The following is an 11,191-nucleotide window of genomic DNA, read 5'->3' on the forward strand; positions in this document are numbered from 1 at the left end:
AAGGGCGCAGTTCAGGGTTTTCCTCTGGACATAATGGTGAAAATCACCTTTTCTTCTTTCCTTTCAGTGCAAGGAATTGCAAGATTAATTCCAATATTTATTGCCTCTATCTTTTTCTTTAAAGACCTTTTTTCTGAAGTGTTCTCTTGCAACCGGTTTGCTAAGAGTATCTTTAAGGACAACCTTGATAACCGTGGCTGTGATGCTAAGCCTCTGGTTGATGGTCTTGAAGAACTTTTTTAGCTCCTTTTAAAAAAATAAAGCTTGTTCTACCTTTTAAGTTTGCTTTTCTTTGAGCTCAACTCTACGTTGAATCCTGGAGTAAACTCTGCCTTGCGCCTGATTACTAAAGATGCTCATGTTACTGTCCCTTGCTGTTGCTACTGAGGCTTGTAAGACTAGATATACTTTCTTTTTCTAGAGATAGCCATCAAACATTTACCAGTCTCTGTTAACCATGAATCTTGTTTTTGTGCACCCCCCCCCCCCCCGAAATCCGTGGGGCCGGTCACAGTCACCCAGGCTCTTACCAGATCGAAACTGCCAGTGGATTCCCTCAGAAGGGTTATCACCTTAGGTAGCAGTAGTAGTAGTAAAAGTCGTAAAAGTACCTCTCCGCAGTATGCGCCACTTTGCTTAAGACAGTACTGCTTGCAACCTAGGTCAGATAAAAAAGCTCCAAACTAACGACATATACCTTCCTATACTTCTCTTAAAACTGTATCCTCTTACAAAATTCCATGAGCACTCAGATACATAAATACTGACATACCCTTGTGACCTGGATGCCTTAGACCATTTGCAGGAAATGGCTGCCATCCGTAATAATGTGCATAGGCAAGAGTAGGAGGTAAAAATCGATGCAGTAACAGGGCTCGGCCTGCGTATTTTTACCACTGATAAAGACAAACTTCCATAAATAGAGAAAATATGACTATCCATTTAATTAAGGAACCTATGTAAAAGGCACGTTTAGTGCATAGTAGCTGGTACTGTCTTGCTCGTGTAGAGTTTGTGTAGTGGTGGTTGTCTAGTCCTGGCTTGTGGCCTAGAATAGACATGATGAGGAAGAACCGCAGACCAACACTTTAACAATATCCTATCACCCAGCTTACTATTCCTGGGAACTTCTAAAAAATGATCCCTAGCTGAGTGCAGAGTGCTTGCCATGTTTGCCGTGTGGTGCAATTCATTAGCAGTCAAAATGAGATCTTGGACAGCAAGGCGATTCCTAATCTGTGTCCCAATCCAAGTCTAGTCAACTGGCTAACACTGGGGGAGCCCCGTGGTCTGGAATTGGATTGATTGTGCTGCTTCAGGGATTTTGCTGGGTTGGCGGAAGCCCGTGGTGCTCAGCCGGCTTTGGGCTAGGCATCAAATGCCTGATCACTATGTCTACTTGGTCTGGCAAGCGCTTGCTTAGACTGGCAGGGTGGCTGATGTGGCGTTACTGGATCTTCGTGGCTGCAGGGCTTCTTTAGTGTAGTAAGTATGTTCTGCTACATTATGTCTGCCGGAAACTCTCCAGAGTTGATCACTTCTTGGTTAGAGCGTAAAACTGAACGAAGTAGAGGCAAACTATTGTGGCAGGGTATGCGACATCCAGAGATTATCCACCCGATCCGGATGCCACCCTTCAAACATCGATGGAAACAGAACAATCACAAAGAAGACAAAGGAGGGATCACAGCAGGAGTGGGCTGACTCTGGTATAGAGTCACTTACTCTTGGCTTCATCGGCAATAATAAGAAAAACTGAGCTTTTGAAGGGCGCCAATACTGGTAATCTCCAAAGTGCGTTTGACGCACTTGTTGGAGTGAATTCAGGGCAAAGAGTTATTGTGGCAAACGGCGAGGACCATAAAGGATCTCATCGAGCTAGTGGCAGTTGCTGCAGGCGCACCTCTTACATTATCAGGCTTAATTTAAAAAATCTGATGAGCATGTGTAAATTGAAACAGAGAAGAGAAATAAAAACAAAAATGAGAGAGTGAGGGCGAAGGGGAGAGATTCAAAACCCTAAAACAACGTCAAAAAAATGGGTTGAAAATAGCGAGATGGCTTTGACCTCAGCTGCATTTAAAGGGTTGTGTAGCTGACGTCTAGACCAGAACGGTGTGTAAGTATAGGTCTAAGGATAGGAGAAAAAAAACAAGGCTGTGGTGACTAAGCCCCCTAGTGAGAAAGCTCAGCCTTTACATGTCACTTAAGAGAGACGCTACGTGCTGCCTTGGTTTAGTTTCACCATGGAACTATTAGCATCCTAATACGCAAATAGATTATTGTAGTGATTCTATAGGAATTGAAAAAGAATTTTTTTTCCGCAAATCATCAAAAAGAATAAATACTTATTAACTTTTTTAAGTAGTCGCGAATGTTCTCTATGAAAGAATTCTTAAATAATTCGTTTTGTTTAATGAAAACAACTATATTGGGTGTAGAAAACATTTTTTTTTTTGCAGTGATAAAATTACTTCAAGGATTCTTAAAAGAATGCATTAAATTTTATTCTTTCCAAAAAAAAGTTTAAAAAATTTTTTTTACTGATTTAAATGGTTACAAAAAATTAAATTTTTTAGGTCCAGTTTGTTAAGTACACTACTGTTTATTTACATTAACTGTTTAACAATCTTTTTATCATTAATAGCCTTTTACTGAAAATGATTAAAAACATCTGCAGCAACAGGGAATTGAACTTCGATTCTATAGAGTGGTTGCCTGACACTTAAACAATTAAGATTGAGCTAAAGCAGACTAAGATAGGTTGTCTAATTTTAATAATTATATACTGAAAGTCAAATATAAATCGGCTTCATGAAACTTAAGTTTACTCATATCAATAACAAACTGCACTTGTGCTGATGTGGTTCATAAACAAGTTAATTTTAATAGTTCAAAGAGGTATTAAAGTCAATCGTCTCGTAAACCAGAAGTGGCATGAAATTTTCAACAGTTTTTATAAATAATTTTAAGCTGGCTCAGTCAAAACTCATTATCTTTTACTTTATCTATAAATTATAGCTTTATTTGCAGCTATAAAAACCTACAATTATAAGTATAATTGACTACTAAGTAGCTATAATTGTGTACTAATAATTACTATAAAAAGTAGCTGTTTACAATTATAAACTTTATGCGACTTTCAAACAACTAACTAAGCTATTATTGTAGCGAATTACAGCTATAAATACAGCGATGATAAGTAGGTAATATAATAGCTGATAATTTTCGACTGAGAAAATCGTATATTTTTCAGGTAAATTCTTAGGCATGAGTTTGTTACCTGAGATTTTAGGTGAGATCTCACCTGATGGTCACAGAAAAGAAACATTTAATGAAAATGTTTTTTTATGACTCAATCATTATTTCATTTAAAATGTTTTATAATGACGTACATCCATAAAACAAAGACTTAAAAACGGACTGTTGACACCCAAATGCAATACATACTTTTTTACTATTAAAACCATAATTGAGTGTCAAGTTAGATTCCTTCTATGAATGGTTTCTCACAACAAAAGAATTTTGTAGGCGTTCTTTTCATAAAAAAGTTCACTATAACTTCCATACTACAGTATTACATAAGATGACTTCAAGAATACCAAAGTATTACTTCTTTTACTTTCAAAAAATTCTATTAGTCTTTTTTTTAGATTATACAAGAAGTTATAAGAAATTATTTTATAAGAGACAACCGCGTTATCTTAAAGAATACAAAACATCAAACACCATCGAAATATTGTCACCTCAGAAGGCTAAGTCAGTAACCACTGCATTCTGCGAGGTGGCTTCCTTTTTTTTTCTCGACGGATAGCAAACTAAACGTACTTATCCACAGCTCTTTGAGAGTTTTTGGTGCGAAACATTTCAGAGCATATGTTTTCGGCTGTGGGTGCCGCGCTAAACCTGACTATCAACTGCTAGAGCTTAAGATAGTAGTGGTAGCAGTAGTAGTAGCCGTAATAGTAGTAGTAGTAGTAGGAGTAGTAGTAGTAGTAGTATTAGTAGTAGTAGTAGTAGTAGAGGGAGTAGAAGTAGTAGTAGTAGTAGTACTAGTAGTAGTAGCAGTACTAGTAGTAGTAGTAGTACCAGTAGTAGTAGTGGTAAAAGTAGTTTTAGTTGTAGTCTTTTTTTTTTTTTTTTTTTTTTTTTTTGGTGGAGGAAGGGGAAATGCATTGAGACACACCGCAGGGAAAGCAGTAGTGTGGGACTCGGTGGATTTTTTTTATTAGACCACCTATACCCACTAAATGCCCCCCCCCCCATGCCGCATGGCTTTTGATCCACCCCGGAACCGCGTTAGCATTACTTCAGAAAGGAGCCACCAGGGAGACCATCGCGTCTCACAGTATTAACGAGCTAACTCGCCACCAATTGCTAGAGGTGCTGATGCTCTCGAGTCCTCAAAAGGACTCGGGGTCCCTGAGTACCAGCACCCTTTCTAGCGTTCCATAAAAGGCTGCTAACCTAGCATGCACCACTATAAGCTTGATGCTTTCTCTTGCTGATAGGTAAAAAGTACCCAACGCAGCGTGAGTCCACTTTAGCCTGCCTTTTAACTCAAGGCCTTTTTGCCTTATTTCCATCCTGCTTCAGCCTTACCCCTGGCCTCTTCTATCGCTTTTTTTAATAAAGGGCAGCTCCCACTGCCTGCTTCGTGCTTGTTGTCTGTCGTTGGGCAAAGGAAGCACCATGCTGAGCCTGGAGACTCTTTTTTCCGGTGGTTTGAGCTTCCACACCAGAAGCAGAGATTTGATCTGTTTTCTTCTCTACAGTTTCCTGAGACGTGTCCATTTCCCAGGCATTTGTAACATCTTGTTACTTCAATAAGTCTTCGTATTCGGCAGCTTACGAAGCCAACTCGTAACCTGCCTTTCTCTTCTACTTGTCTGGAAGTTGCTCCATCCACTATTATCAACGCCAGCCTCTGTCCTCTGGCATTTGGCTTTCAGAGAGCTACTTCTGGCTCCTGGCTCTTAAGTCCAAACGTTCTAGCAAAGGCCTCTTTGACCTCATCTTCCTGTATAATAGCATCCAGTCCTCAGACCTCTAATGTCACTTTTTTGTTGCTTATTTTGACAGTACCCTGTCCAGCCACTGACTTTTCAATTTGCTGTGAGTATGCAGTAGCATTATCTACACCTTTGGCCTTAATAAGTATGTCTCCTTTTTTTGTAGTGATAACACTTTGAACTGCCACATTAGCCTTATCGGGGTCAAAGTTCGCCTTTATCGACTTTAGCACCTTTTCTTAAGCCTTTTAATAGCACCTCTGCCTGTTAAAGGTTTTTGAGCGCGGCTTTGAGCCCATTTTATAACAGCGTTTGCTGTGTTGCCGTACTCATCGTAAATCGTTTGTAGCGTCTCTCTCTCTCTGTAATGTCTTCCGTTGCTAATAGGGACTTTTTCAGCAACTCGCTGTCGCACTACTCTGAGCAAAGCACATCTTTTTCTAAAGACGCTAGCTCCCCAAGGGTCCTGTTGCTGAATACTGACACGTTGCTGTCCTCGGTAATGTTTGTGCCTATACTCGAAAGGCTTCCTCTTCGTCCTTTGACTGTAAGAGACGGCCATGGAACATTTAGCAGTCCCTGTTGACCATGAGACACGTCTTTGTGGCCCCCCCCCCCAGAATCCATGGGGCCTGTGACAGTCATTTGGGGTTTTTACCGGATCGAAACTGCCAGCAGATTCCCTCAGAGAGGTAACCACCTGGGGTACATGTTTTTTATCGACGTTTTTCATTTTGGCATCTTTTTAAATGTCGTACTGACCCGTGAAGGCCAGCACTATCCTTTTTTTCTAGAAATAAGTATTTGAAAAGTGTTTAAACCAAGAAAGCAGCCCTCTCTGTTACCAAAGAGGACCGTTTACTTGCTCGGGCCGGTCTAGAGCCACCACTTTTCCTCAGTCCCACCCATGGAGACTGCCCTGGCGAAGAGTAACAAGTCTAAGAATAGTGTTTGTGTGTAATGTATGTAAATGTTGGTACACAACGGTTATTTCAGCAAGACGAGCAGCAGGTGTGCAGTCTCACGACCATGCAGAAAATCCAACAAAACAGGCTGGCGTAAGGCACTAAGGTGCCGCCATATAGCCTCCTCAGTGGTAGTAAGCCTAGATTAGTCGGCCCACCACGTCTTTTTTGTTTATGAGGCGTACAGGCATATCAGACATGGTTACCCAGACTAATCTGGGGCTCATCGTCCAGCTTGACCCACCGTCAGGCCTCCAACGCAAGTCCAGGAAAGAACCCACCACACGCAACCCGGAACAATCTGTAAGTATCTCTGTAATTGTTTAGTGAGAGTGTGGTGCATGTATCTGAGAAGAAGGTTTTAACCACCGCTTACTTTTATACAAGACGGGTGCTAGTTTTTGTTAGCCCGCATCAAGCAATGAAGTGCCACCCATGGCGGCAGCAGAAAGTTAAGAACAAGGAGCACAAGCAGAGCTGGCCCATGGATCAACACCGGTAAAAACAAGGGGCACTAGTCTCCCGTCCACATCACCACCGATACACATGCCAACGCCACAGACGCCCCCTGACCCACGCCCCCGACCACCATCACAAAGAGCAACCCCAGCTGCCCATCGTCACCTCATGTCTTTAGAGAATGCCCGTATCCGCCACCCGGGGAAGCACCCGGTATGGAGAAACTAGCGAAAACCCAACCCGGGAGTAGTAGTAGTAGTAGTAGTAGTAGTCGTTTTTTTTTTTTTTTTTGTGGAGGGAGAGAAAATGCATTGAGGCACACCATAGGGACAGCGGTAGTGTGGGACTCGGTGGATTTTTTTTATTAGACCACCCATACCCACTAAAACCCCCGCATGCCGCGTGGCTTTTGATCCACCCCGGAACCGCGTTAGCATTTATTAGGTTGGAGCCACCAGGGAGACCATCGTGTCTCACACTATTAACGAGCAAGCTCGCTACCAGTTGCTAGAGGTGCCAGTCCTCTCGAGTCCTGAAAAGGACTCGGGGTTCCTGAGGACCGGCACCCGTCTTCTAGCGCTTCAATGATGCTTTATCCTGCTGATAAGTATAAATACTCATCGCAGCCTGAGTCCATATCCATTACTCAGGGGCTCCCGCTACCTGCTCGGCAGCTCTCTCCTCTTCTTTCTTCTGCCGGAGGACTGACCCGACGAAGCCATCTACTGCCGTCCACCCGTCTTCGCTGCTGAGCATCTCAGAGATGATGGTTTCATGAGCGGGTGCCACGCCGATCTTGTCCACCAGCTGCTGTCGCTCACGGTGCCATCTCTCACACACGAAAAACTTATGTTCGACGGTATCATTCAACGCAGGGCAGTAAGAACATCTAGGAGATGCCCTCACCGCCATGCGGTGGAGATAGGCATCGAACTGACCGTGCCCAGAAAAGAACTGGGTGAGGTCGTAGTTTATCTCTCTGTGCGCTCTCTCCACCCATGGCTATAGACGCGGAATCAGGCGGTGCGTCTATCTACCCACAACAGCCCGACCCCACTTCTGTTGCAACGTCGAAAACATTTTTCCCCGCCTGTCGCTGTCGCTTTCATCGTCGAAGCCCAGGAATTTTCTTCACCGCTGCCGAGCAAGCAACACGACGAGAATCGTACGTGCTATCACCATAGCAGCAGTGGAGGGAACGTGCGGTAGGCACCCGCGATTGTTAAAGATCCGATGCGCTGCACCATAGTTAGGTGCTCTTGGAGATCCTTCCTCGCGAGTGCGTCCGCCCACACCTCCGCATCGTACAGCAGGATCGAGTTAGAGACCGACGCAAAGAGCCGTCTTTTGGCTTTCCGCGGGCCCCCTACGTTCGGCATTAACCGTTAAAACACCCCAGAGACCGTAGCGGCTTTATCGGTAAGTACTAGTAGTTTTTTTTTTTTTTTTTTTTTTTTTTTTTTTTGTGGAGGAAGTGGAAATGCATTGAGGCGCACCGCAGGGACAGCGGTAGTGTGGAATTCGGTGGATTTTTTTTAGTAGACCACCCATACCCACTAAAACCCTACGCTAGCGCTTCATAGTAGGCCGCCTACTTAGCCAGCACCACTATAAGCTTAATGCTTTCCCTTGCTGATAGGTAAGAAGTACCCAGTGCAGCGTGGGTCCACATACGCCTGTCTTTCAACTTAAGGCCTTTCTGCCATATTTTGATCCTGCTTGGGCCTTATCCCTGGCCTTTTTGAGGGCTCTTCTAAATAAAGGGCAGCTTTTGCTGCCTGCTTCGTGCTTGTTGTCCATTGTTGGGCAAAGGAAGCACCGTGCTGGACCTAGGCACTCTTTCTTCCGGTGGTTTGTGCTTCCACATCGGAAGCACAGCTTGGATCTATTTTCTTCCTTACAGTTGCCCGAGACGTGTCCATATACCAGGCATTTAAAACATCTTGTTACTTCGATTCTTCTTCAAATTCGGCAGCTTACAAAGCCAACTCGTAACCTGCCTTCCTCTTCTACTTGTCTGGCGGTTGTTTCGTCCACCTTGATCAAAGCCAGTCCTTGTCCTCTGGCATTTGGCATTAGGAGAGTTACCTCTGGCTCCTGGCTCTTAAGTCCAAAAGTCCTAGCGAAAGCCTTTTTGACCTCGTCTCCCTCAACAATGGCATCCAGGTCTCGGACCTCTAAAGTCACTTTTCTGCAGCTTATTTTGACAGTACCTTGTCCGGCTACCGACTTTTCAATTTGCTGTGAGAATGCAGTAGCATTTTCTACACCTTTGGCCCTAATAAGTATGTCTCCTTTTTCTTTAGTGACAACACTTTGGATTGACACGTCAGTCTTATCGGGGTCAAAATTCGCCTTCATCGTCTTCAGCACCGTTGCAAAGGTCTGTCCTCCAGCCATCTTTACTACTACTGTTGTTGTGGCGTCTACTTTTTTCTTCTGGCTTGTTTAGTCATTTAGGGAAATTTCTTTTTGTTTGCCACTAACTGTATTCTTTTTCTTTAAAGACATTATATGCTGGCGTTTCTCAGGGCTGTCCGATGGGCTCCTGTTTCTTTTAGTACGTTCTACTTGTTTTTGGGCAGTGTTCAGGGTCTTCTTCTAAACATGCCGTCGAAAGTTATCTCGCCTTTGTTCCCTCCACTGCAGAAATTTAAATGACGACTTCCAAGCATTTGCGTACCTTTCTTCTTCGTAAAGAAAGCCTTTTCTTAGCACCTCTGCCTCTTGAAGGTGTTCTAGCCCGGCTTTTAGCCCATTCTTAACAGCGTTCGCTGTGTTGCTGTACTTATCGTTAATTAATTGTAGCGCCTCTGTTATATTTTTCGTTGCTGATTGGACTTTATCAGCCAATTGCTGTAGCTAAACTCTAAGCTTAGCACCATCTTCTTCAAAAGAGGCAAGCTCCTCCCTTGTCTGGTTGCTGAATACTGACACGTTGCTGTTCTCGGTGTCGTTAGTGCCTATACTCGACAGGCTTCCTCTTCGTCCTTTGTCCGTAAGCAAAGGCCATAGAACATTTAGCAGTCCCTGTTGGCCATGAGACACGTCTTTGTGGCCCCCCCCCCCCAGAATCTGTGGGGCCTGCGTCAGTCACCCGGGCTTTCACCGGATCGGAACTGACGGCAGATTCCCTCAGAGAGGTTACCACCTGGGGTACCTGTTTTACATCGCCGTTTTTTATTTTGGCATCTTTTTAGTGTCGTACTGACCCGCGAAGGCCAGCACTACCCATTTTTCTAGAAATAAGTATTTGGGAAAGGTTAAAACCAGGGCAGCAGCCCTCTCTGTCACAAGAGAAGACCGCTACTTGCTCAGGCTGGCCGGGAGTCGCCACTCTCCCGCAGTTTCACCCGTGGAGACTGCCCTGGCGTTGAGTAACAATTGTTAGAAGGGTGTTCATGTGTAATGTATGTATTTGTTGGTACTCAACGGTCATCCCAGCGAGATGAGCAGCAGGTGTACAATCCCGAGACCACGCAGACAACCCAACAAAACGGGCTGGCGTAAGGCACTAAGGTGCCACCATATAGCCTCCTCAGTGGTAGTAAGCCTAGATTAGTCGGCCCACCACGTCTTTTTTGTTTATGAGGCGTACAGCAATATCAAATGTGGTTACCCAGACTTACCTGGGCCTCATCATCCGGCTTCACCACGTATGTTCGACGACATCATCTAACGCAGGGCAGTAAGAACATCTAGGAGATGCCTTCACCACCATGCGGTGGAGATAGGCATCGAACTGACCATGCCCGGAGAGGAACTGGGTGAGGTGGTAGTTTACCTTCTATGCCCTCTCTCCACCCATGGCCGCAGGTCCGGAATCAGGCGGTACGTCCATCTACCCACTACAGCCCGATCCCACTCCTGTTGCCACGTCGTCAACGTTTCCTCCCGTCTGTCGCTATCGCTTTGGTCGCCGGAGCCCATGAATTTTCTTCACCGCTCTCGTGCAAGCAACACAACGGGTATCGTTTGTGCTATCACCATAGCGGCAGTGGAGGAGACCGTGCGGTAGGCACACTCGACTCTTAAGGATCCGATGCGCTGCACCGAGGTTAGGCGCTCTCGGAGATTCTTCCTCGCAAGTGCGTCCGCCCACACCTCCGCACCGTACAGCAGGATCGAGTTGGAGACCGACGCAAGGAGCTGTCTTTTGGCTTCCCGCGGGCCCCCACGTTCGGCATTAACCGTAAAAGCGCCCCAGAGACCCAAGCGGCTTTATCGGCTGCTCTTCTGATGTGCTCCCCAAACGTGAGTCGTGAATCGATCCAGACTTCGAGATAGCGCACCACCGGTCTCGCGCAGATTACCTCACCCGCAACGCTTAGGCAAAAGTCACCCCCAAACCACCTCTGCCTGGTGAGGACGACCATCTCCGTTTTTCCTACAGCTAGCTCAAAACCGTGATCCCGGAGCCACTCCGACACTATCGCGACCGCCCACCGTATTTTGCGCTCGGCCTCCTCTCGCGATCTCGCTGTGACGTGCAATGCTATGTCGTCAGCAAAGCCCGTCAGCTTGACCCCCAGAGGCATTTTAAGGCGCAAAAGTTTGTCGTAGACCAGGTTCCAGAGATCAGGGCCAAGGGCAGATCCCTGAGCGACTCCCAACGTCAGACGCCTCTCTTTTGGTCCATTCTTCGTGTCGTACCGGAGTACTCGATCCTAGAGGTAACTGTCCAGGATCTTTCTCAGGTAGTCCGGTACATTCTGGCGCTTCAGGGCCCTCATTATGTCGGACCATTTCGCCAAG

The 11,191-nt window shown here is 45.3% G+C and overlaps 1 protein-coding gene across 1 annotated transcript in view; it reads right to left on the reverse strand.

Moving 5' to 3' along the window:
- Positions 1–7,348, reverse strand: part of LOC149375752 (uncharacterized) — a 41,586-nt gene extending 34,238 nt beyond the window's left edge. Inside the window, exon 1 of the mRNA XM_089596214.1 lies at positions 7,100–7,348. Coding sequence (XP_089452340.1) covers positions 7,100–7,348 — 249 coding nt within the window. The remainder of the gene's footprint in view (positions 1–7,099) is intronic.
- Positions 7,349–11,191: the final 3,843 nt, after the last annotated feature.

The sequence above is a fragment of the Copidosoma floridanum genome, unplaced genomic scaffold, assembly GCF_036245765.1.
Source record: "Copidosoma floridanum isolate Cflo_tuat_1 unplaced genomic scaffold, Cflo_Japanese_pri ptg000004l, whole genome shotgun sequence".
NCBI lineage: Eukaryota > Metazoa > Arthropoda > Insecta > Hymenoptera > Encyrtidae > Copidosoma > Copidosoma floridanum.